Genomic DNA, 25559 nt, shown 5'->3' on the forward strand with positions numbered 1-25559 from the left:
TTGTTTAAGATATATCGTTCAACAAGCATTTTCTTGAAATAATTTAAATAACAACAACAAGTATAAAAAAGTACAATCGAATTGATAACCTCTTTTCTAGAGTCGGTTAAAAAGTCTTTAGATAAAGAAAAATGATAACTACGATATTACAACGTGAGCTAAAAAATCATTCAAGTTCAGAATAAATATTGTACATCGGCAAACATATTGACAACGATAACCGACCGCATCGAGACCTTATACAGAGTTGCTCTCACCAAATAGGCTATTTGACAATGCGAAAAATGAAGTGTCAATGATTACAATAATCAGTATAAATTATGAGTTTAAAAATGGTTATGATGTTTGAAATTTTTTTTTTTTTTGCATTTTTTTAAACGTTTGCGCGTGACACAAAACGCTCCCGAGTGGTCGGGCTTATGATGACGTCACTTGCTTATTAACCTCGTTTGCCTACTGTATGTGGATTATATGTGCCACAGATTACAATACAGGCAACTGACGTCAGCGACCCCATCGCAGCGCCATATTGTCAAAGTAGCGTTTTCGCGGACTATTTAAATATGGAATTTTTATTTTGATATTTTTAGCAAATATGTACTAGAATTAAAAAAGACTACTTTTACTGGGTTCCTTAACTTTTATTAAATAATATAAAATGCATTTTAAAAACCAGTCAAATAGCCTATCGTCATGGCGATTTTTTTCGTAATTAGATTCCAAAGAAGCAAATAAATATTATTTTGAGAAACGAAACTTAATGAGATTATACTGCTGTGTATGATTCTACATATAAAAACATATTCTTAATCGTAAATGCCTTATTTATTTTCCGTCCCTCTCGCACTGCTTGTAACTATTGCTGTTGTTAGAAACGCCATTGACACTTAGAATGAGATAAAGTTAACATTTCATTAATGATTGACTTTTTTAGCACCAAATTACTTTTGTTAATCGATTTGGTAACGTTCATTGTGATCTTTTTCGATGTCTGCCGATGCACAATATTTATTCTGAAGGACGTATACAGGGGTTATTTTTAAGTGTGAATATATTTAATGGAGAGAACTAAAACCGAAACTCGAATTTATAAATAATTTAAGAACTTTCCCACGGAGTCTCCGTAGGAAAGTTTTGCGAGAAATCTTAAAAAGGTGCTTTATAAAGCTAAAATGCATGACACTGACTAGATTTTAAAAGCATTAGTTTTTAAACAAACATTTGTTATAAACACAAAAAACGCAAAGTCGTATTAAATTCAAAATTTCAATTTTAGTTCAATATTAGCAATTGTGCCCTTAAAGTTATTCCTTTTGCATTTTCCATAGACACAATTATTCCACAAAAAAAAATATTCCACGTACAACGCACGAAAAGGGATACCATAATTGTCAATATTAAATTTCATACTAAATTTCATTTTGCTTACACATTTAAAAATGATCCTGTATACGGCCAGCAAGACTTGCTGCGGAACGTGGATGGTTAACCAGTCTTCATATCATTAGACTGTTTGACATTTTTCTCTCAAATAACATGTTTTCTATAACTTTTTTAAAAAGCATTCTCATAAAGATATGATAGTATTGGCACCTCTACATTGAAGCCGTTTTTAAATATCCGGCAACTCATTTCTAATGGACAGGTTGAGAGCTCAGTCTGTATGCGTCGCCCTCCTTTATGACAGAAAATAATGATACGAATCTAAAAAAACAGATAGCCGCAATCCGCAGCCGCGTCGAACGCACCCGGGCCGCCACGTCTGCGCGCTAGGGCGGCGCGGCGCCGGCGTGCTTGGCGCGCAGGTGGCGCAGCAGCGAGCTCTTGTCGCTGAAGCGCCGCTCGCACGCGCCGCACGCGTACACGCGCCCGTTGTGCATCATCGTGTGCCGGCTCAGCCCTGACACACCCCACTCAGTGAGCAGTGGATTCACGATAGGAGACTGGTTTATTGGACGAGACGGTGTCTAATTAAGCGGACTGCCAAATCGGCCACCTGGTGATGAGTGGCTCGTACGGACCCCGTCTCGGTAGGTCGGAGGGAACCGTGTATATAGGTACTACAAAAATACCGTGATTGTGGATTTGTTGATATTCAATATGAAATAAAAGAAGATGTAGGTTGTAAATGCCGAGCTCACTCACCGGAGGCGTGCAGGAACACCTTGGGGCAGCGCGAGCAGCGGTGCAGCGCCAGCGCGCGCGCGTCGGGCGCCGCGTGCGCGCGCGCGTGCGACGTCAGCGCGCCGCGCTGCGTGAAGCCCTTCCCGCACTGCGCGCACTTGAACGGCTTCTCCTCTGCAACACGCGGACGGTGGAGGGGCGACGTGCGACTACAGTGATCGTCACACCCCCAAAAACACATTCGATCGAATCGCCGTACCTCCGTGCACGAGCTCGTGGCGGCGCAGCACCTCCCTCTGCGCGAAGGCGCGCGCGCAGACGGTGCAGACGTAGGGCCGCTCCCCGGAGTGCACGCGCGCGTGCCTGCGCAGCGCGCCGCGCGTGGCGAAGCGCTTCCCGCACTGCGGACAGCGCGCGCGCTCGCTGTGCGCGCGCACGACAGCGGTCACTCGAGTGCATTACATAGATAATATGATTCGTAATCTCGCTGATCTAATTTTTTTTTAAAGAACTCTACAATTTTACCAAATAATACAAGTAAAAGATAGGGCTCATGAGTTACTTACTCCTTTGGCTGTATCACATTCTTGTCAATATTGAGAGGCTCAATATATTTAATTGTTGATTGAATATTTATTTGATTATTACTAGCTTCATTTTTAATACTATTTTGTTGCCCCTAAAACATTTTACATAAATATAATATAATATAATAATCAAAAACTATGCTTGAGAAATTATATGGTTAAGCAACAATAACTAAATCAAATAAAACCTGTGAGGAAAATAAAATTTGAATAAAGTACCTCATCAATTTCCAAAAGCTCTAAAATCATTTTTGTATCATCTCCTGTTTCTATTTCTATTAATTTCAAATTTTGATGCATCATCAAAGCTTGGTCACCATCTCTTGTTAAAATACCAAGTTCCGAAAGGATAGAAGAGAGAAATTCAGAAACATCTTGATTTTCAGGTATCTCGTTACTTGTACTCAGTTCTGTTGAAGGTTTCTATAATATAATAAAAACACTAAAGCATCTTATGTGCCTCAACCGCTCAACAATATACAAGTTTATTAGTATCATAAAAGTAGCAGGTTCAATAGAGTATCATTGGCCCATCATATCTAACATATATAAATAAGATAAAATAAGTATATCTCGTATTATGTTAAGTAAGGCCACGGAAATTAAAGACCAAGGTGTGGTGATCAAATAAAATAATAAATAATAATAATAAAATTAAGTACCTTAATTTAAAATTAATAATAATAATTAATATGTATTGCTCATCGGGTAAATATCTATAAAACAAGTACTAGTATAGATATGTCATTTATAATTACATTATGAGTTGTAAGAAACAAAGGCTAACCACATTAGGTCAAGAGTTTTTTAGAGACTTTGTAAACAAGTTATTATTAAAGAGAATAGAGCATTATTCTATTTGTTGAATGGAATTTAGAGATTTCATGGAAAAGAGAGTCACTAGATACTGAAATCAGCTTATATAGTTAAATTGCATTTCCAAGGAGGTATTGAATTAGGCCTTACATAAATATTGAAACATTAATAATAATAGCTTATTATGAAGCTTTTTTTTACAAATCTTATAATAACACTGTCCTGACTGCCAAATTAGTATAAGCCATGCATCATAAGTTCATCAATGGAAGGATAAGTTCAGAAATATTGGTTTATTATGTAATTAGAGATCACAAATGAATAGAACTTTATTCAGATTGATATCTGACGATTTTGGTATAAATTACACTCCAAACAGTATACAATATCTGAATAATATATTTACCTCAATATGTTCATTCGATACACAGGACAAACCATTGAGATCTATATTTACTTCCAGGTGTTGTGTCTCCTTTACATCTAATGCTGGTTCCACATTGTCGCTCCCTAATCTATATGATAAGCTTTGTGTTTCTTTCTGTTCTTGTTTTACTTTCAAATCAGTATCTTTTTTTGTTCCCGATTGTTTTACAGCTAAGAGATGAGACTTTAACTTTTGGTACGTGAGGACACATCTCTTTTTAAATTCATAGTAGTTGTTTAACTCTTTATGGCACTCAGTACAAATCATGTCAGGCAGGCAGTCCTCACGGGTAATCTGGATAATAACAAAATAAAAAACATTAAATTGTTGGTATTAATAATGAGAGCTGTAAGATTGTATGAGCATGTACCTGTAATCCAACACACATCATGATTCTCATTGTAAGAGAAGCACAAACATTATCAGTTTCTGTAAAGATAGGAACAGTTTCTTTCACTTTTTCCAGGCACAATCTGCACATTTCATGAACACCCTCGATAAGCTGATACTCAGAACGCTTTCTTGTGTAAGTTCGCATTTTATATCTAGATTATTTATTTTTAATAAAATAATAGTTTTAATAATATGACCGATAATTTAAATAAAACGCATCAGGTGATCAATTGTTTCTACACGTCAGTTTTTTAATTACAGTATTCATTTAATAATCATTTATGCATATATTTTAGAATTATAATCGAAATAAAAAGCAATATTTTAGATTAAAAAACACAGCAAAGGACACATAGACAGATTCAAAATCTTGTTTATCTTTCAGTCAAATATATTAAATCAAATTGATTTGATATTAAATTGTCAAAATGACAGATTTCAATGTTGTATAGAACAAAAAATAAACGAATACGATTATTTTATTTAATATCTTCCTTGTATATCTAAAAATAAATAAAAATATTTTGTAAGTTTGTCTTACATAAACTGGCAATAGGTTGTAAGTATAAAAATAAAGTCTCGATCCGGCTCAAAGGATCAATATATGAACATGATTTCGATCGAGACAAATTTACAGAGATTGTATAATTCGCTATGCAATATGTTTAATATACTAAAGTTATTTTTTTAAGTAGGCTCTAAATATGGCTTTTGAATCTTAATTTTATAAGAATATAAGGTCATATTATTAATTGTAAAGCTAACTCTGGTTTGTAGATTCTACTATTTTTAGTAGTTTCCATACTGGTTTTATATTGGTTACTCTATTTTATCGAACATAATATGTATATATTCTGTATAATGATTATTTCTAGATCTCTGGCAGATGATACCATGTTATAGACAAAGGCCTTGCCAAAGTGTCGACGAGCGAAGCGACATACTCTTAACAGAGTTCGTTTTACTTTCCTCCTTTCTATCGTCTCATTTTATGTTGATCCGACCGGATCCGTAAAACATCCTTATTTCACACTTTCTAACACATAATTTGTGCTTAAGGACTCCGCTTTTGTGTATGGTAGCTTTAGACTACATTGTAATTTTTGACGTTCTTACAGACCGCCATTTCTCCACATTTTTTTTTATCAAGAATCGTAGAATTCTCCATAAATACAAAAAAAACACTTATCTGATTTCAAATAGAAAATAAAAATATTTAAAAGTATTCATAAAGTAAGGATATTAAGTTAAATTTTTATCATGATGTAATTTCAATAGAGTCATCAAAAATGTAATTATATATCCGTAAGAAGTCAAGATGGGTCGCCAATCATTTTACAATTAAAAGGTTAATTGCTCCAATAAAACCGTGATTTCATAGTAATTTATAAAACTAATTGTTATAATAATTCTAACCAATTGTTATACATCGTTATACAATTTAATTGTAATTATTACAGAAGTGTATTACAACTTCTTTAAAAGGAAATATAGTACTTTTCAACAAAAAAAGGGTACGATAATTTTTATTGTTAATTGCCGTAATTTTTTTACTGGCTCTCTTTATGCGTTTTCATTACGAAAATTAGAAAGAGCTAATCTTACTTAGTATATTATTAAAAGAAACATCAAAGTTTTAAGTCTCAATTAAAAGCGAAAAGTATAAGAAAACTATTTAAATCAATCGCCATTGAGATTTCAGGTTAAACTTGACTAGTTTTCATCAGGCTCTCGCTTAAGAATGAAATATATATTTTGTAAATAAACAACATGCTTCAAAGCTCACAGATGTTTTCTTAAATTGAGCATAGTTTGTAATTAGATTTTATAAGTTTAGAGAATCCAAAGGTACTATATAAATATCTTTCTTATAAATTTTATCGAGTAGATGTAGAGTATCAGAAATATAACCATTAAACAATATAATTAATAAAACAAAGTCCGGTTCTGTGTTTTTCAAGCACGTTAGATAAATAAAATAAATTTTCACATAAAATAATTTATTACAGTTTCAAAACTAACTGGACACGGTATTATCTGAAATGTCTGCTTTGAACCAAAATAATATTCCAAATAAAACGACAATATTTTTTTCTAAAATGAACAAAATTTGGTCGATTGGGGGCTTACCCAATTTGTGGATAGATGATGTGCACCATAACAAGATATATAACTATTTTCATAGATTTATAACAGTGTGTCTTTTTATTTTTGTTTCATTGAATATCGCTACATTATTCATACACACTTCTTTGTCAGACAAGCAATCAAATGATTGACTGCTCTTTGGATTCTCACATCCTATTCTCATTACATATTATATAGGCTTACAATATCATAAGGCAGAAATGAGGAACCTACTAACTAAACTTTGTATAACTTTAAAAAATATATACAATGATCCTGATGTAGAAACGCGCATGATTAAGAGGGCTGCTTACTTTTCCTTAGTTTATACTCTTTCTATTATTGCATCGTTAAGTTCTTATGGGTTCGATGCTTTGATACAAATCATTTATTCCGGTAATTATATTTAATATATAAAAGCTGATTCATTAAGAAACTGGTCCATAAAGTGTAAATTGTCGCTAAAAATGGCTACTGAATCCTAGATCAATAGTTATAGCGTACTAAGAAAACGGCTATCGTTCCAATACAGTTGCAATTTAATAGCAATTTTAGATAGTGGATACTCTTTAATTTTTAAAGATCAGAACAAAGAAGATGTGATATTTTACCTAGGACAGACGCTATTGCTTTTTTCAGCCGTATTTCTAGAAAGCATAGGCAGAACAAACTTATTTTAATGTATATCATAAATAATTCTTTAAAGTTTTCTATAGAAAAGATGATTCGCATCATCAATAAAGTCGACTCACTGCTGTCATGTTAAAAGGCGACGGTAACATTATGCTTTATTTTGCCAGATGGATCGTTCATCACGGTGGTAACAGCCTGGCCCGATATTGAAGATAAAAGCGCTTCGGCGGATCTTGTGCGTATTCTTATTTACGTCATCTGGTGGATATTTATGATAAGGGTGTCAGCTGTCATGACATTAATCATAATGACTACGGTAGCTCTCAGTCATCAGTATAAAAACTTACAAAGTTACTTCTACAATCTCAATGACATATTTGAAAATGATGGGGATGAGAATGATCTAAATGAAAAAGAGGCTAAATATGTCGAAGCGCTAAAAGTTGGTATAAAGTTACATTCTGATACGTTGTGGTAAGTTTGACAAATTAAGAAATATTATAGATACTTGGAGTACAATTTTTATGTGAGTAGGTAAAATTATGGCTTTGATAAAACTATTATTCTGTTTGTGATATTTCTTTGAAACCCAGATACTAATCGATTATGCAACTTTATGGTTTAATACTTTCCACTTTTATTAAAAAACCTTTTTTTAATTATTGTTTTTTAAGGTGTACAAAACAAAGTCAGGTGACATGCAGCGTAGTTATTAGTGGTCAAATTGCTGTAAACGTTACCGTTATTTGTCTACTTATGTTACAAATGGTGGTAAGTGGCAACAATAATATACTTCTGCGGAATTCAAAACTGTTCGAAATATCTTCAATGCGTATATTTGTAGAATACTCTCAAATATTACTTTCCAGAACTCGGAACGTACGCTTGTGAACGCTTTGACCATCTTAAGCACCAGCATAGCGGTCCTGGTTAGTACCGGTTTTCTTATGTGGAACGCTGGTGACGTCACTATCGAAGTAAGTTCACAAACCTTATTGGAAGATTGTTTAATCACTTATGTAGTGAAGCACTAGTTAGTGCTAGAGGCTAAAAAAGGGGATTAACATACACTAGCATTATAGGCCCGCGTTGTCTCTAAAAATCTTAGTTCTGAAGGTAGGTGGCATCAATATTTCTTACAGTGCTAACATCTCTGAGCAGCATCCTTTATAATCAGATGGCCCATTTGCTAATCGATTTTCAATTAATAAAAAAGGGACAAATTTAATTGTTTCTTCTTCGAAATTAGTTTATTCTCTTTCGATATACTTAATTACCTATTTTACAGGCATCTCTCGTTCCAACTGCCATGTTTTCATCCGGTTGGCATCACTGCAGAAGCCCCACATCCGCAAGAATTAGAAAACTGCTGGTCGTAGCAATGACTCAGGGACAAGTAAGTACCTGTCGTATGTAATTCTAATTTATTCTACGTTAAGACTAGAATCTAATATAAGTAATAATTACATTCCAGAAACATGTTGTATTACGAAGTTTTGGAATTGTTGAGATATCATATGAATCGTATCTATCGGTGAGTATAAAATATATTACTGAATGTAAATGTCGCACTAATTGGCTAATTTAAGAAGAAGGTTCGGAGCGATTTACGCCTAGCTGCATGTGGATTGGTAGATATTCATGTGGTAGTAATAGGGTATTTTTTCGCAATGTTTTCCGCCCTACACCGCACGAGTTAAAATATAAATACTATTTAGACACCAAACTACAATGATGGGATGGTTTCACGCGCTCTAACTACTGAACCATCTCGGTGCCTTCTTCTTAAAAAATACATTGCAGTGCATTTATATGATTGAATTGAATGAATTTAAATCTTCTCTATCTAAGGAAAATAATTTGACGTGTTGATAGTTTTGATGATGAGTAAAATAGTGTTAATACTAATGGTATGAATTAATATTTCCATTAAAAGAACGGAAACAATCTTGTTATGTCGTGAAATTTCTAGCGAGAGCAGGGCAAGAGACTAAGGGAAATTGTATTTATTTTGGTTTTCATGCCGGACCCTTACTAATATTATGAATGCGAAGTTTACTCTCTCTGTTACGCTCTCTTCGCGCTTAAACGGCTGAACCAATTTAAATGTGATTTTCCATGTTGATTCTTTGAGTTCCGTTGAAGAACGAGAGGGTAAAATTGATAGGTTTGTGTGCAATAACGTTTATAAATTACGCGCAGATAAAGCCACGTGTTTAGCTAGTATACTACATGCATATAGTATATTTCATTTAACTCTTTATTATGAACATAATCCTTATTATATTATTTAATTGATGGAAAAAGTAACTACTGACTTTCATGAAGATTCTCAATAGGATCTAATTCATTAATCTTTTAATTTGTAATGACGACCAAAATCTGCCTGTATAATAATATTTACTTTTCATTTTCAGATTGTGAAATCTTCGTATTCGGCTTTTTCTATCCTGTATTAAGATAGTATAATTGAGCTCTTATGAAAATTTGCAATGTTTAATATTTTATTTTTAAATAAAATTATGGATATGCTCTTAAGCCGTTTTTTTAATTTATTTGATTGCATGATTTAATTTATTTTTACCTTCAACTCTCACGATAAAAATTTATGCAAACATTTAAACATGTAGGTAATCAGCTTATTATTATAATAAGCTTTCTGATCTTAACATATAGTAATATTATTAATGCGAAAGAAACTCCGTCTATCTGTCTGTCAGTTAAGCTTTCAATAAATTTAATGAAATTTATTTGTTATAATGTTTGAACCCCAAGGAAAAAGATAGGCTACTTTTTAGGTATTAAAAGTATTACAACAGGTAAGGAGTAACGTAAGGACGAACAACCTCTAAAACGCCAGTGAAACCGTCGGCGACGGTTAGTACTCTATAATCATATAGGTCCATATTTACAATATTAGCCACATACATATAAATATTTTATGTATAAAACAGAGTCCTTGTACAAATACAAAAAGATTTAAAAAAAAATCTATTCATTCATCCAAATCAAAAGAGAAAGGCTGAATAGAGCGCCATCTCAGCTCAATACTACAATCGGTATGGACTGATGGGCTGGTTTTCAGGACTGAGCCCTGGTGTTATGATTTAAACTTTTTTGGTTTAATAACCGATTAAAAAGAATACTATAGACTGTAATTTAATATTTCGCTACGAACTACGGAATGGAGCAGTAGTAGTGTTTAACGTAGATGAGCAGTTACATATATAGTCTTTTCCAATGGAAGTAGGAAAAAAGATAAACAAACCTTAGATTTACGTATTTCATGCGATTTGCTAATAACACGGCGATATTGTGCACTAAATAAGTATTGTAGTATTTGAGTTAATGATTAATATATCTTTATTTATAATACAACACTATTGCACTTAACTACCTATTTCCACTTTAATTTTACTTCCAAAGTTCCGATAAAAGTTTCGTCGACGTTCAAAATGCAATTTTTTCGAAAATCCATAATGAATATCATAGATTAATCAAGCTCTCGACCAATGATATCGCGTCCATTTGCTGTCAAAAGTTGTTTATTTGGCTTTTAACTGACTTTTTCCTATAATTGTTGGAATAGAGTGTAGGAAAGAGGGAGTTAATATTTATTGACAACTTATTAACCTATATTTCAAATGTTGGAAAAGTAGCTACTAAGTTTCTTGTCGGTTCTTCTCGGTAAAATCTACATTCGGAACCTACATTTAATACAGTTCTGTGAAATGACGATTCAAAAGTGCTTCTAATAACCGACTTGAATAAAATACATTTTGATTTAGCTACTTTAGCCTTACTATCCTTACTGATTAAATATCAAAATACGGTTTATTTTTACTTCTTAGAAATTACATTATTAGTAAATAGCATAAAATACGTAAATCTAATGTTTGTTTATCTTATTTTCCTATTTCCATTGGAATATCCTCTAATCTTGCGTTGAATAATATGCCTTATTTATTAATGTTTTTTTAACTCACGATTTAAATATATGAATCGGCAAAGATAAAAAATATCTGCGGAATTTTGTTATAGAAACGAATAATTTGCCCCAAGAAGAGTTTATTGACTTTGTCGATTCGGAAACTTGGCGTAAACAGCCCACTTCTGGACGAAAATCTCCACTTCCTTTTGAGAAGAATATTTGGAGCTTACTCCAATACACTAGCCTAATGCGAGTGCGTGAATTCACAAGGATGACGTGAATATATTTTTAATGTCCTTGCCCAAGGTGGAGCGTGAACCCACGACTTTGAGATCTGCGGCTAGCTAACCAATAGTCGAAGCAGTAATTTTAAAATATAATTATTACATAATTAGCGTTAATTAAAATGATTTATAATATTACCTACTTATTATTGCTACCGGAGGGCCGTGATTTCGTAATAATTTATGTATCATCTGATACTTATTGCTATACAGAGATGTAATCAAATAAAAAAAATTAAGAAGCTGATATTTAAAACCCTTTACTGTGTACTTCAAATTAGTTCAAGAAAAATGTTTGAAGGATTGTAACCCATATCTGCACACGGGGTCATTTTCAATTCTATTAAAAATAATACTTTCACAGCTAAAAATACTAATTACTATTACAAATCTAGTTCATGGTGTTTAATCAGCGCCATATGTTAAAATCGAAGGCAAAATGTTCAGGTCATATCTGGGTTTAATAATGAACAATAACCAAAGAGACCAGAACTTTCAATAAAAACGAAAATCGACTATTACTAATTTAATAGCAATGTTCTTAGATAGAATGGGTAAGGGTAGAAATAATCTTTAATACTTTTTATAAGACTATTATTAGACCAAATAATGTAATAGCACTAAGTCCGGGTCTGTATTATCAATGACGTTAAATAGATATAAAATGAATTTTCTATGAGAAATAATTTATTGCACCCTAAACACTTACCACTACTATCCAAAATGTCAGTTTTAAAACTAAATTATATTCCAAATAAAACGACTAAATTTCTTTCAAAAATTAACAAAATTTGGTCTGTAGCAGGACTACCTAATTTGTGGGAATTTAACGTATATCATAAGAAATTATACAAATACTTTCATAGATTTTTAACACTTTGTATATTTATTTTTATAATATTGGAAATCACGGCATTTTTCACACAGTCTTCTTTATCAGATAGACAATCTAATGATCTGCTAATATTCAGCTTATCACACCTTGTTCTTATAAATTATTACATAGTTATAGAATACCATAAGAAAAAATTAAAAGATTTAATTTTTAAGCTGTGCACATCTTTAAAAAATGTATACAATGATCCTGATGTACAAATGCGAATGATCAAGAAGAGTTCTTACTACATAATTGCTCATTTAGTTACAGTTAGTGTATCCTTGAGCTCTTATGGGTTTGATGGACTAATGGAAGTCATACATTCAGGTTTTTACAGTTTAAAAATAATCACAATAGCTAGCTAGTTAATATAGTGGGTGAATTATATCAAATCACACTTAGCTTTTTTAAGGATAGACGAAAATTCAAAAAAATCTTAATGCTTTTTCACGGCTGCTTTTCTTGTCGGAAGATTCCACATATTGTGTTCGTTTACAACGTTAGTGCTTAATCAGAGAACTTAATACATTTCACTGAATTACATACATTCTTACCTTAAAGAGGAAAGGAGGCTTTTGTCCAGCAAGTTATTTCACTTTACTATTTTTAAGACGCCATAGTATCTATTTAATATGGTCAAAGTACGACACAAAAATAACGTTAACCTATATTTTGCCAGGTGGATCATTCATAACAGTGGTTACAGGCTGGCCCGATACTGAAGACAACAGCGCTTTGGCTAACCTTATGCGCTTTATTATTTACATAATCTGGTGGATTTTTATGATTAGGGTAACGGCTGCCATCACGGTAATTATTATGATAACAATATCTCTCAGTCACCAGTACAAAAACTTACAAAGTTACTTCTACAGTCTCAATGAGATATTTCAAGATAGTTGTGATGAAAATGACCTAACTGAAAAAGAGGATAAATATGTCGAAGCCCTTAAAGTGGGTATTAAGTTGCACTCAGATACGTTATGGTAAGTTTGATAAAACTGGAATAATCATAGATAATACGTAATTTTTATTTTAAGTTCGTAAGTCAGAATAGATATGTAGATTAATGATCTGATGACGAATGATGAATCTGTAATTAAATTATAATTTAATTACAGATTCATGTCACTTTTAATCGAACTGAATCTATGAAGCTAGTTTTTGTGGATGGTTTAATTTCAGGTTTACTTAGAGTTTTATTATTAACAAATCCAATTTTAGGTGTACAAAACAATGTCAAGTGACATGCAGCTCAGTTATCAGTGGGCAAATACTTATAACCGTGTCCGTTTTGTGTCTTCTGATGTTACAAATGGTGGTAAGTTTTAAACAAATAGATTGTTTTTCTTAAATGAAATTATAATTACAAGCCGAGATGGCACAGCGGTTAAAACGCGTGCATTTTAACCGATGATTTCGGTTTCAAACCCAGGCAGGCACCACTGAATTTTCATGTGCTTAATTTGTGTTTATAATTCATCTCGTACTCGGCAGTGAAGAAAAACATCGTGAGGAAACCTGGATGTGTCTAATTTCAACGAAATTCTGCCACATATGTATTCCACCCACCCGCATTGGAGTAGCGTGGTGGAATATGCTCCAAACCTTCTCCTCAAAGGGAGAGAAAGCCTTAGCCCAGCAGTGGGAAATTTACAGGCTGCTATTGTATGTAATGTGTGTAATTAAAAATGTCTTGAATATGTATACATTTGCAGAATAATCTGAATTGTAACTTTCCAGAACTCGGAACGTACGCTTACGAACGTTTTGACAATCATCACTACCAGCTCAGCTGTTCTGACCAGTAGTGGCTTTGTTATGTGGAACGCTGGTGACATCACCATAGAAGTAAGTATACAAAAATACGCCATCTCTACACATTAGGAATTATTCCTTTAATTATTCGTAGTCTTTCATGCGTGTTATAAGGTACTAACTGAGATGATTTTTTGTTGTCATATTAGATGATCCTTATTAAATACAAAACATGTAATTTATGTATATACGTACATGGTAATCTCCTACTTTTATATATGTTATAACATCTGTTTGATTGTCAGGCAGCTCTTGTCCCAACTGCAATGTTTTCTTCCGGTTGGCAGCACTGCCGAGGCTCCACATCCGAAAGAGTTAGGAAGTTGCTGTTCGTGGCAATGACCCAGGGACAAGTGAGTGTGATGAATGTTGAGACTTAATTAATAATATAAACAGAGTGGGTAGAATTACTTGATGAAGCTACTGCACTGTAAACTTTGAATCGTTAAGATTTAATAACATTAAGATTTAATCGGTACAAGATTGTTTAAAAGTGATTACTTTAAAGTAATTTTACAATCACAATAAGTTTTTTATTTTTATTTTTTGTGTTATAGGGGGCAAACGAGCTGGAAGCTCACCTGATGGAAAGTGATTACCACCGCCCATGGACATCTACAACACCGGGGGGCTTGCAGGTGCGTTGCCGGCCTTTTAGGAAGGAGTACGCTCTTTTTTTGAAGGTTCCCAAGTCGTATCGGTTCGGAAAAACCGCCGGCGAAAGCTGGTTCCACAGTGTGGTTGTGCGAGGCAGAAAATGTCTTAAAAATCGCCATGTTGTGGATTTTCGGACATCTAGGTGGTGCAGGTGAAATTTAGAATTTTGACGAGATGTCCGAAGGTGAAATTCAGCTGCCGGGATTAATCCAAACAATTCCTCGGAGCATTCCCCGTGGAAGATTCGGTAGAAGATGCAGAGTGAACCAACATCTCTACGCAGAACCAAAGGATCGAGCAGATCAGAAAGGGCTTGATCGTCGATAATTCGAGCTGCTCTACGTTGGATACGGTCAAAGGAGCTGGTACTGGGGAGCACCCGCTCAGAGGTGAGAGCAGTATTCCATGTGAGGCCGAATTTGCGCCTTGTATAGTCTTAGGCGATGTGCCGACGTGAAATACTGTCTTGCCTTGCTGAGCACTCCGAGCTTTTTTGATGGCAATTTGGCTTTGCCTTCCAATTGACCGCGGAACTGAACGAGGCTCGAAATATCAACGCCAAGTATTCCGATATTAGCTGTGGCGGCTATCGGAATGTTCTCAAATCGTGGAGATACGACGAATGGTGTTTTTTTGACGGTTAACGCGCAAACTTGCGTCTTTTTGGGGTTGAAGTGGACTAGATTTAGCCGGCCCCAGTTCGAGACTTTGTTTAACGAAGACTCGATTTCAGACACAAATCATATACTAAAGCGAAGTCGAGAACAGATCTACCCGCATGATCGGTAGTGCGTGATCCAGACCATTCGGCATGGTGGACATTAAAATCGCCAAGAATTACGATCTCTGCGGATGGGATCTGCTGCAGCACGGAATCTGTAGCCATTTGGACGTGCTCGACCAGTCGGTCGGTTTCGACATTACCGCTATATGACCTATAAAGGCACGCGTAGATTCGCGGATGGTCGTCGCAATCTACACGCAGCCAGATAATTGATAGATCCTGCCTTTCAAGCCTGCCGAGGCGTCGAGGTATAAAGGAATGTTCCAATTTATACCCGGGGTAGGAAAGAAAAGTCGTATCGGCAGGAGAGGATATTTGGGTCTCGGTAAGAAAGAGCAAGGCCGGCTTCGCCGTCTCAAGGTGAAAGTGAACGGCGTTCAAGTTGGAGTCGAGTCCCCTTATGTTGCAGAAGTCCACAGTGAGGGTGGTAGGGGTTGCCTTATGATGCCTGCTCCGCTTGCCCCGAACAGTGGCAAGCGCAAAATTGCCCCCCCCAGAATTCGGAGGGCAGCCTGGGCATCCCTGCTCAGGTGGTGTACGTCCTGGGCATGGATGCCCAGAGAGTGACTCTCCACTGCAGTCGCTGATGGTACCCTCCTGGGGTAATGTAACCAAATTCTGCACAACCATCATGTTTGGGGGGGGGGACCAGACGAAACGCGTAAAACCAAAATAACCGATAATGCGAAAGAATCGATAACTTCATTAAATTAAACAAATCATATGGTTTACAGCCCTGCGAGTCCTGCAATTAATCAAACCCATTTAATTAATTTAATTCAAGTCTACGTTCAGATATGTCTTAGGTGGGCCCCTAAGTAGTGTTAGCCCAGGGCCCCCTAAAGTTACGGTCCGGCCCTGTGAGATCTAATAACTTTTTGACAGTGCGATACATATGGTCGTCTTGGCAACATTTTACATGTTTTTTTTTACGGTGGGACTCTACTGTGCCTGTTATTCATTACAGAACATGTTATAGCGTAAACAACTTCGTTCCAACCACTATCCCAACACACCATTCGTTTTTTGTTGCGCAAATCGTCTGTTTATCTTATTTTTTTTTTGGTTTGAAGGCGTATGTAAATCAAGATTTCTAATTCATCTCAGATCTCATATTATTAGATGTAACAATTATATTCCAGAAGCACATTTTTTTACGGAGTTTTGGAGTTGTTGAGATATCATATACGTCATATGTGTCGGTGAGTATAATTATAATTTAGTACTAACAATATAATTTATTAAAATACCAATCTAAAATATTTATAAATAACACTTAACCAAGAAAAGTAAAGATAAAATTTTGTCAAATTAAGCAACTTTAGTTTTAGTGGTCAATCAAACACATTATGTTTGATTTGATTGAAGATCTTCGTTGTATTTTCTATTAAGCTGCTACAGAACAACCATTCAACAGAACCTTTTAGTCTCTATATCGCCTACACGTTCAATACTTATTTCGGTGCTTGAGACATTGTTTAATAGAAATATAATTCTTTATATTGTATTCTGATAAATACACTCATACAGCATTTTTTTTATCTGAATAAAATAAAATTTGTTTGTTAGACAGATAGCGAAACATAGTATGATAATCAGATTAAATATGAATAAACTCGATATAAAAATATAATAATATTCATTTTTCATTTTCAGATCATGAAATCGTCGTATTCAGCCTTTTCTTTCCTTTATTAAACTCACTAACATTTGATGTAAATTATACATAAATATTTCATTCTTAAAACTCAATCAACAAATATGTATAATAAAAATTTAAATGAAAAAAATAAAATTTTAAAGTCAACTAGTTGTACTTAATTAAATAAACTGTCACCACTAACTTTTTAACCGACTTGAAAAAAGGGAGGTTATCAATTCGACTTGTAGTTTGGAATGTTGTCGAAATTGCATAGTCTATACTAATATTATAAAGAGGAAAACTTTGTTTGTTTGGTTGTAATGAATAGGCTCAAAAACTACTGGACCGATTTAAAATAATCTTCAGCATTCGAAAGCTACATTATCCACGAGTAACATAGGCTAAATTTTATTTTGAAAAAAATAGGGTTCCGTAAGATATTAAGGTTTTTCGGATTCAAGGTGTAAAAAATCAACCAAAAAAGTTACTTATTTTGCGTACGCTGCCTAAACTATAAAAGACAGAACCATAAAATGTTCAAATTAATTGTAGATCTTATAAATATCTACAAAAAAGTCCGCGACACACTATACCTATCTATGTCGAGTGAGGCACAACAACCATTTTTTTATTTAAAAATCTTGAATTTTTTTTGGATTACATTTAAATGCATTTATTTTACTAATTCTTTTAATCCTTATCAAAATAATTTCTCCCAAGAATGAAACAGTCAACGAAATAAACAATTTAATTATGCAGAAAGTACCGGGTGAAATTAAGTGCTATAAATCCATAGACACCGTCACTAACATCGAGGACACAGTGCACTACCCCCAGGAATTTTTAAATTCTCTTAACCCCGCTGGGCTACCACCTCATGAACTGTCGTTAAAAGTTGGCACGTCGATAATGCTTCTCAGAAATTTAAGCCCCGCCAACATGTGTAATGGCACGAGACTTCTTATAAAGGAGCTAAAAGATAATTTAATAGTAGCGAAGATTATTTATTATCACCGGCCCTGCAGCTGGTGAATTAGCTCATATACCAAGAATACCCATGATTCCTACTGATGTAAAAATTTCATTCGCACTAACAATAAAAAAATCCCAGGGCCAAACATTCAAATTAGTAGGAATTGATTTAAGAAAAGAATGTTTTACGCATGGGCAACTTTACGTTGCCCTATCACGGGCCGGGGCTCCCGACCATCAGTATATTTTGTTACCTGAAAATAATTTAACATCAAATGTTGTGTATAGAGAAGCTCTACAATAATCGCTTTAGTTATCTATCCTAAAACAACGGGTTGCACTCCGGGACTGCCGGCAGAAGTGAAAACTTAGTATTAAGTACATTTAAATATTTTCATCATTAACAACTTTAACATCCACATAAAGACAATCTATGCACATTTCATTACATTAACAGCATGTAAATTTCCCACTGCTGGGCTAAGGCCTCCTCTCCCTTTGAGAAGAAGGTATGGAGCATATTCCACCACGCTGCTCCAATGCGGGTTGGTGGAATACACATGTTGCAGAATTTCGATGAAATTAGACACATGCAGGTTTCCTCACGATGTTTTCCTTCACCGCCGAGCACGAGATGAATTATAAACACAAATTAAGCACATGAAAGTTCAGTGGTGCTTGCCTGGATTTGAACCCGAAACCATCGGTTAAGATGCACGTATTCTAACCACTTGGCTTCCACTGGGCTGCGTTATATATAGGAAAAACATATTTACACAAAAAAATCTGTCTCATAAATATGTTAGCTCTACATAATTTATGAGAGCTCAGCTGTTATGTCTGTAATACTAGGTATTCCAGTTATATTGTAGTGAGCTGTTATTATTCTATGTATTATTCATACAATGACAATTAAGGCCACTTTCTTATACTGTCTCATTGTACCAATTAGCCGTATCAAGCAAATTGAATTAATAAAACACTTATAACGTTAATATTGTATGAGAGAATAAAACTGTTTCATGTGAATTCATAAAAATTATATAACTGTATACTGTATACTTGAACGTTGTATGATAAGGTAAAAATAAAAAATATTTAGTTTATTTTAGTTGCCTGTTTTATTTTTGTTAAAACAATATGTACGAGTACATTATAAAGATACAAAAATAAATGCCCACATATGATTTGATATTTGTATAAAAACACAGCCAATGAAAAACATCTTCAAATTTCATAGCAATTTTTTTTATTAAAAACATGTAAAAATAGTTTTAAATTCAATTTGTAGTAAATATTTATTGTTATGTTTCATATATAAAATTATTTTTAAGAATATTATTTATACAGTATGTCTATAAAAAACAATACCAACTTAATATTATCATATAAGTAATAAGACACTTGAGATAGATATATAATTCAGTACATAATGTTACATTAACATTATTAAACTGATTAAGATCTTTATTTCGAGTTATTTCGCTTAAACTTTTAAGTATATAACGTACCCTGCATTACTGAAGATCCCAGCTGGATTTTGACTTATAAGTATCCTTTATATAAATTTAAAAATTTGTTTATAATAACAAAAATTAAACCCCGCATTTTTAAATACAGTGCCGGGGAGATATCGTACGTATCATGTTTACATTTTAAACAAACATGCAGATTGTTTTTTAATAATTTAATTTTTGACTTGCACTAGTATTATAGATGGTACCTACTGCTTAAATGAAACAGCTCCGTAAGCAAAACATAATTTTTCACCTTAATTAGTGGATTTTTTTCTTGTAATCTAAGGACCACCCACAACATATATCCAAAACCGAAGCCAGGAATTCATTTCGATGGAGGTTGAATGTTGAATCAGAAGATCAACATTATTTTAAAATTAGTTTCCGTCTGTGGCTTCGCTCGCGTTTTGGTGGAGAGGCCGTGGTCAGGTTTTAAGTTACACGCACTTTTTTTTCGAATAAGAATAATGTAAAATTATATTTTTAACTAACGCGAAATATTTTTGAAAGCATGTGGCGCTGGTCGTCTTTATTTAGCGTTATGTACACATCAATTGATAAATCCCCTAATTTTATTTTTATATATTTCATATATAGGTAATTGATAACTTACTTCTTCTTAGTTTGCTAAAAACAATATAATAGTAATATCAGAAAGATCTAGACTTTTTTTCATTATAGCACATCGTTTTAAAAAAATTATTAATTATCACTGACTTTATATATGGCAGAGTATATTATGAAATATAACTATATCTAAAGTTTAAAGTTTAGCATCAAAGAATTTGAGCTCTCTATCTTCTGGGAGCTTCTTAAAGTAGCTCTCGACATAACCATCATCCACTTCCGCTAAGGTCTTTGGCTTCCACTGGGGGTTGTTGTCCTTGTCGATAAGTAGAGCTCGGACTCCTATAAATAAATTATAAGATTTAATATCATTAGTATTATATTCTTCAGATTCAGAATGTGAACACTTCACACTTATCACATTTATTCATACATCATAATTGTCTAAATTAGATACAGTTTAACTGCAAAGCACGGCTAATTAAATATTAATATAACTATTAAAAACATTTTCAGAAACATACTGAATTTTCTGATATAAATAAAAACATAATATACCTCCTTATGTATTAGTTTGGTATATATAAAAAAATAATTTATAGAAGCACATCTGTAGTAACTGTTAATAGCTACATGGCTTTATTCTCCAAATATATTGTGTACATAAAAACAGTATTTGATATAACCTTGTTTTTTTTTCTTTATCACATAGAACACTGAACAAACAAGAAAATTATTTTATGTAACAAATTAAAAAGCATTAACATATGATTGCTATTATATGATAATTATTTTTTTAAACAAATGCTTATTGAATATAGTTTATTATTAGCTATTGAATGTAGTCAATATAATAATTTTTATGCTGAAAATATACTGCAAAAAATGAGAATTCACACACAGACATAAATACACATAAATCTTGTAATTTGGGGCAAATCTGAGACACTCTGAGAGAGACTCTTTAAGATATTTGTGCACATTATACAAATCAAGTCATCATAATATGGATTACACAAAAGCATAGTCCATTTACTACAATCAAACTCTTGGACCTTATTATATGAGGTGTTGCTAAAAAATTATTTCCACATATCAGATTGAAAATATTGTTACCTTCTGGGAAGTCGTGGTTCTCAGTTGCTCGGCAAGTAAGGCGATACTCCATTTTAAGACATTGAGGCAAGTCCAACTGTGCCCCTCTTTGTAATGCTCTCATTGTAATTTTAAGTGAACCAGGGCACATTTGATTTAATGTCTGTAATATAGTACAATAAGCACATGAGGTCTAAACTACAACTTATTTAAAATAAAAAAAAATAAAAGAATAAGATTTGAAGAGTGGGCTCTACGTGGCCCACTGGTTGATAAAACATGTGAATCTTAACTAAAAATTAAGAGTTCATACTTCGACCACCACTGGTTCTCATGGCTGAATTTATTTATAAGTCATATTTTGCTTAGTAGTACAGGAAACATTTTTCAGGAAATCTATGTGATCAATGAAAATCCACCATACTTCTATGATGCTGCTTGTTGGACAATAAGTTCTAAACTTTCGTATCAAAAGTTCAGAAAGAAAAGCTCAACACTAACATTTACAGACTTACTTTAGTTTTCATCAATATTTTATTTTTATAAAATCTGATTATGGATTTGTTTAGAACTTCTAGTGATAGTAACAAATCCATAGGATAGGATCACTAAGTGCCTACATATTTGTAATCCAAATTTAAATGTCAATCAATAACAAAGTTATCATCCAGAGGTGCATTAAAACCCACGCCTTTAGTATTTTGACTACTAAAATTTGAAGTTAATAGTTAAAAAAATTTAAGATATAACTGACCTTTAAGGTCTTAACAGACCATTCATTTTGAACTTTTTCAAGTCTCTCAATGATCTCTTCGACAGTAGAAGCAGCAAAACAGTAGTTAATATGTTTGATGTTTGGAGCTAATGAAAACTCTTCAGGCGGTTCATTGAATTTGTTAAGTAAAGAATGTATTTCCATTTCACTGGTGCATCTTAGCAAAAGCTTTTCTAATTCATACAATCGTTTGCTAGATACAAAGTGAGTTGCTATACCTGCTTTTACAACATCTTTGCCTTTTAACCTATCTCCAGTCAAACCCAGGTATAATCCTAAATTAACTTGCAGTCTTGGTAGGAAATAAGAACCACCAACGTCCGGAAACAGTCCTATCTTAGTCTCAGGCATTGCAATAATTGTTTTCTCAGTAGCGACTCTATACCTCCCATGAACAGACATTCCAAGTCCACCGCCCATCGTGATTCCATTAATAAATGCTATGTATGGAATTTTATATTTCCCGATAAGATAATTTACATTATACTCAGTGTAGAAGAATTTTGGACCTTCTACCTTATCAATTGCTAGCTTCACGTCACCGCCAGCACAAAATGCTTTATCCCCAGCACCTTTAATTATTACTAAATTTTTACTGTTCTCCCATTCACGTAACTGTGGAAGTAACTTAGATACCATGGATGTGTTCAAGGAATTCAGAGCTTTTGGCCTATTTAAGGTAATAATACCTGCATTGTTAATTGTTTCAAATAAAACATCTGCTTCTTGACTTGACATAGTTCGTTTTATAAGAGATGTGGTTTGCGGTAATATTCTTAATTTAAACATCTGAAAAGAGAGAAGTAGAATAGCAATCTTAAAATATGAAATACTTTAAGTTGTTAAAGGTTGTTTTTTTAAAATATTCTACATAGGTAGCGCAAATATTGATATAATAACAAAGTTACCTACAAAACTAAGTTAAAGGCGAAAAACTTGAAACCCACAATACATTTTAAATGTTAGTCTCTGTAAATATGGGATTATATAATAATTACTTACTTTGAACTTAAGACTTGACTATATATTTAACAACAATTAATATTCATGAGTTGTACAACTTAAAAACTGAACAATAGAATAGTATTTCTCAATAAGCCAACAATTGAAAATGAAATAATCTTTTATATTATTTACCGTAGTAATAGATAATTTTAGTGATAAAAAGTATTACGAACAAGTACCAATTGGATCAAGAAATTAATAATGTTGTTATCTTATCTATCGTCTGTTGTTTTTTTTATACAGAAAATGACTAAAAATTTGAAGTTGAACGATCTTAATTTTCAATCAACTTTTTCAAGGTTGTCAGTTACACACTATAATAACAACAAAACGCTTAAGTAGTTTTTCCATTCTCTTTGATCACAAAAAGTTGCAAAAATTAAAGTTTTCCGTATGAATTAGATTACTAAACACAATATCAATATTTTTTTAATTATTATATTATTATTTATTTTATTAAACTAACTTTAAAAAGATAATATATTTATTGTCTGGTAATCTAACTTTTAGTCAGTTTTAAAAGCACATATTCACATATTATTTTATATGAAAATTCACATAATTAATAATAAATTTCAATGATCAAAGTTAATTTATGGGCCAATGCTTATTTTTATTATTAAAATGTTATAAAAGCTTATATATCTACGGATGTTTGTAACTCATTCAAGTCAAAATGGCTGAACGTAAAGAAATTTGGCACAGAGATAGATTTTAGTCCGAAATAGCACATAGCTTTAGCTTACTTTTTATCCCACAGGTGAAACTGTCGGCGGGAACTAGTACATGATAAAATATTCAAATGTATTTAGAACATCAATTACGTTTAAGTTAAGTAGAGCATGATTAAATATACTAATTAACATTTGATAAATTATATTAGCAATTTTATAAAATTTTACAAAACTTTATCAAGGGGAACGAACCAGGCTAATTAGCATTAGCAACTAATCGAACAGAATTTGCTACCGGAACGGAACCGAAGCTGTGGTAGCAGCAACTATCAAATAAAGGGACCGTTGGTAGTTTGAAACACAAAAAATGGTGATATTGAAAAAAGTAACATACATAAAAATAAATAAAAAAGAGAAGCTCAAAATTTAAAGTGCCAACATAACGTAATTTATTGTATTACCTAATTTAACTTTAAAAATACCAAAAACTAGGCTGTATGGTGTAATCTTTGCATTATACAAGGATCAGATAAGTTTAATAGATAATGTCATTTGTATTTTGACAATTCAGTTGTAAATATCTGAATTTTTATGTTTATTTTCTATTATATCTCATAAGTGATGTTGTAATTTGTATACATCATATTTATAGTATTGTTACTTCCTATAATGAAATGGGTCTTTTAAGAAAAACAATAAATTGGTATGCCAAGTTAGCTCCCGGTTGGGGTCGTTCCTTGCCTCCTTACGAACATGTTGTTCAAATCGGTGATCCGATATTACGTAAAGTCTCAGAACCAGTACCGGTAGACAAAATTAAAACTGATGAAATACAGAAAGTAATACAAAAGTTAAAATATGTGCTTGATAAATATGGTAGTGTAGGAATGGCTGCGCCCCAGATAGGAGTAAATTTAAGAATATTCGTTATGAGATTAACCGCGACGCAGATAGCGAAAATCCCCGCAGAAACTATAAAACTGAAGAATATGTCAGTAGTACCTCTTACTGTAAGTGAGTAGATAATTAATTATTTATTATTTGAACAATACATTAGATTAGAAGTTTAATTTTTGATTGCTTCTAGGTTTTCGTGAACCCTAAACTAAAAGTAGTCGATTATAATAAAATTATACACAGTGAAGGCTGTGAAAGTGTAAGATCATTTTCAGCAGATGTTGCAAGATATAATGAAGTCCAAGTTAAAGGTATATAAATATTTTTATTAATGTAATATATATCATAAATAGAAATTTTCTTTCTAATTTGTTAAGCCATGGGCTAATAATGTCTGTTATCTAATTTTGTAGGATATAATGCAGATGGAGAAGAAATATTGCATGTGTTTAAAGGTTGGCCAGCAAGAATAGCCCAACACGAAATGGACCATTTAGATGGTAAACTATACACAGACATCATGGACAGGAAAAGCTTACATTGTATATGTTGGGACGAAGTCAATTTATCAAAAGGCAAGATTGTAATACCATTCTGTCCACAATAATTGTTAGTGTAAATGTATAATTGTTTATTGTTAGTAAATTATTAAAAAAATATGTATTCTCGTTACAATATCTTGGCATCATCATCATACAAATATTTCATTACGTAACATTTAAATAGAATATTTGGAGTATTCTGTTTATACATTCTAAGGTGGATTAAATTCCCTCAACCCATTCACAAATGTGGGTGGGTGGTCAAATGCAATAAGTTCGATATATTATACATTAAGGTGATTCTTTAGACTAAATCGGTCAATAAAATATGGTTCTTAATTGAAGGTTCCAGAACCATGGAAGAACTATTGACATGTGCTAAATTTGCAGGAGCATTGGCATGTATTAAAGTTAC

At 33.0% G+C, this 25559-nt stretch overlaps 5 protein-coding genes across 5 annotated transcripts; 3 read left to right on the plus strand and 2 right to left on the minus strand.

Annotated features, from left to right (window-relative positions):
• Window positions 1-688: 688 nt before the first annotated feature.
• LOC113395694 (zinc finger protein 93-like) lies at window positions 689-4687 on the minus strand. Its single transcript, XM_026633362.2, has 7 exons — window positions 4325-4687; window positions 3934-4248; window positions 2931-3134; window positions 2691-2803; window positions 2384-2547; window positions 2146-2298; window positions 689-1900 (listed from the first exon to the last, which is right to left on the minus strand). The coding sequence occupies exons 1-7, from the start codon at window positions 4490-4492 to the stop codon at window positions 1770-1772; spliced, it is 1248 nt and encodes a 415-aa protein (XP_026489147.2). The 5' UTR covers window positions 4493-4687; the 3' UTR covers window positions 689-1769.
• A 3062-nt stretch (window positions 4688-7749) lies between these two features.
• LOC113395719 (uncharacterized) lies at window positions 7750-9645 on the plus strand. Its single transcript, XM_026633392.2, has 5 exons — window positions 7750-7878; window positions 7977-8084; window positions 8396-8503; window positions 8582-8641; window positions 9525-9645. Exons 1-5 carry the CDS (start codon window positions 7864-7866, stop codon window positions 9564-9566), a joined length of 333 nt encoding a protein of 110 aa, XP_026489177.2. The 5' UTR covers window positions 7750-7863; the 3' UTR covers window positions 9567-9645.
• Window positions 9646-12888: 3243 nt separating this feature from the next.
• LOC113395720 (uncharacterized) lies at window positions 12889-17156 on the plus strand. Its single transcript, XM_026633393.2, has 6 exons — window positions 12889-13185; window positions 13424-13520; window positions 13943-14050; window positions 14263-14370; window positions 16601-16660; window positions 17115-17156. The coding sequence occupies exons 1-6, from the start codon at window positions 12947-12949 to the stop codon at window positions 17154-17156; spliced, it is 654 nt and encodes a 217-aa protein (XP_026489178.2). The 5' UTR covers window positions 12889-12946.
• Window positions 17157-19169: 2013 nt separating this feature from the next.
• LOC113395697 (3-hydroxyisobutyryl-CoA hydrolase, mitochondrial) lies at window positions 19170-23319 on the minus strand. The gene is made up of 4 exons (XM_026633365.2): window positions 23029-23319; window positions 22006-22815; window positions 21273-21414; window positions 19170-20498 (listed from the first exon to the last, which is right to left on the minus strand). The coding sequence occupies exons 2-4, from the start codon at window positions 22813-22815 to the stop codon at window positions 20353-20355; spliced, it is 1098 nt and encodes a 365-aa protein (XP_026489150.2). The 5' UTR covers window positions 23029-23319; the 3' UTR covers window positions 19170-20352.
• A 955-nt stretch (window positions 23320-24274) lies between these two features.
• LOC113395698 (peptide deformylase, mitochondrial-like) lies at window positions 24275-25293 on the plus strand. The gene is made up of 3 exons (XM_026633366.2): window positions 24275-24715; window positions 24793-24913; window positions 25016-25293. The coding sequence occupies exons 1-3, from the start codon at window positions 24380-24382 to the stop codon at window positions 25207-25209; spliced, it is 651 nt and encodes a 216-aa protein (XP_026489151.1). The 5' UTR covers window positions 24275-24379; the 3' UTR covers window positions 25210-25293.
• Window positions 25294-25559: the final 266 nt, after the last annotated feature.

Source organism: Vanessa tameamea, chromosome 7 (assembly GCF_037043105.1).
Source record: "Vanessa tameamea isolate UH-Manoa-2023 chromosome 7, ilVanTame1 primary haplotype, whole genome shotgun sequence".
Classification (NCBI taxonomy): domain Eukaryota; kingdom Metazoa; phylum Arthropoda; class Insecta; order Lepidoptera; family Nymphalidae; genus Vanessa; species Vanessa tameamea.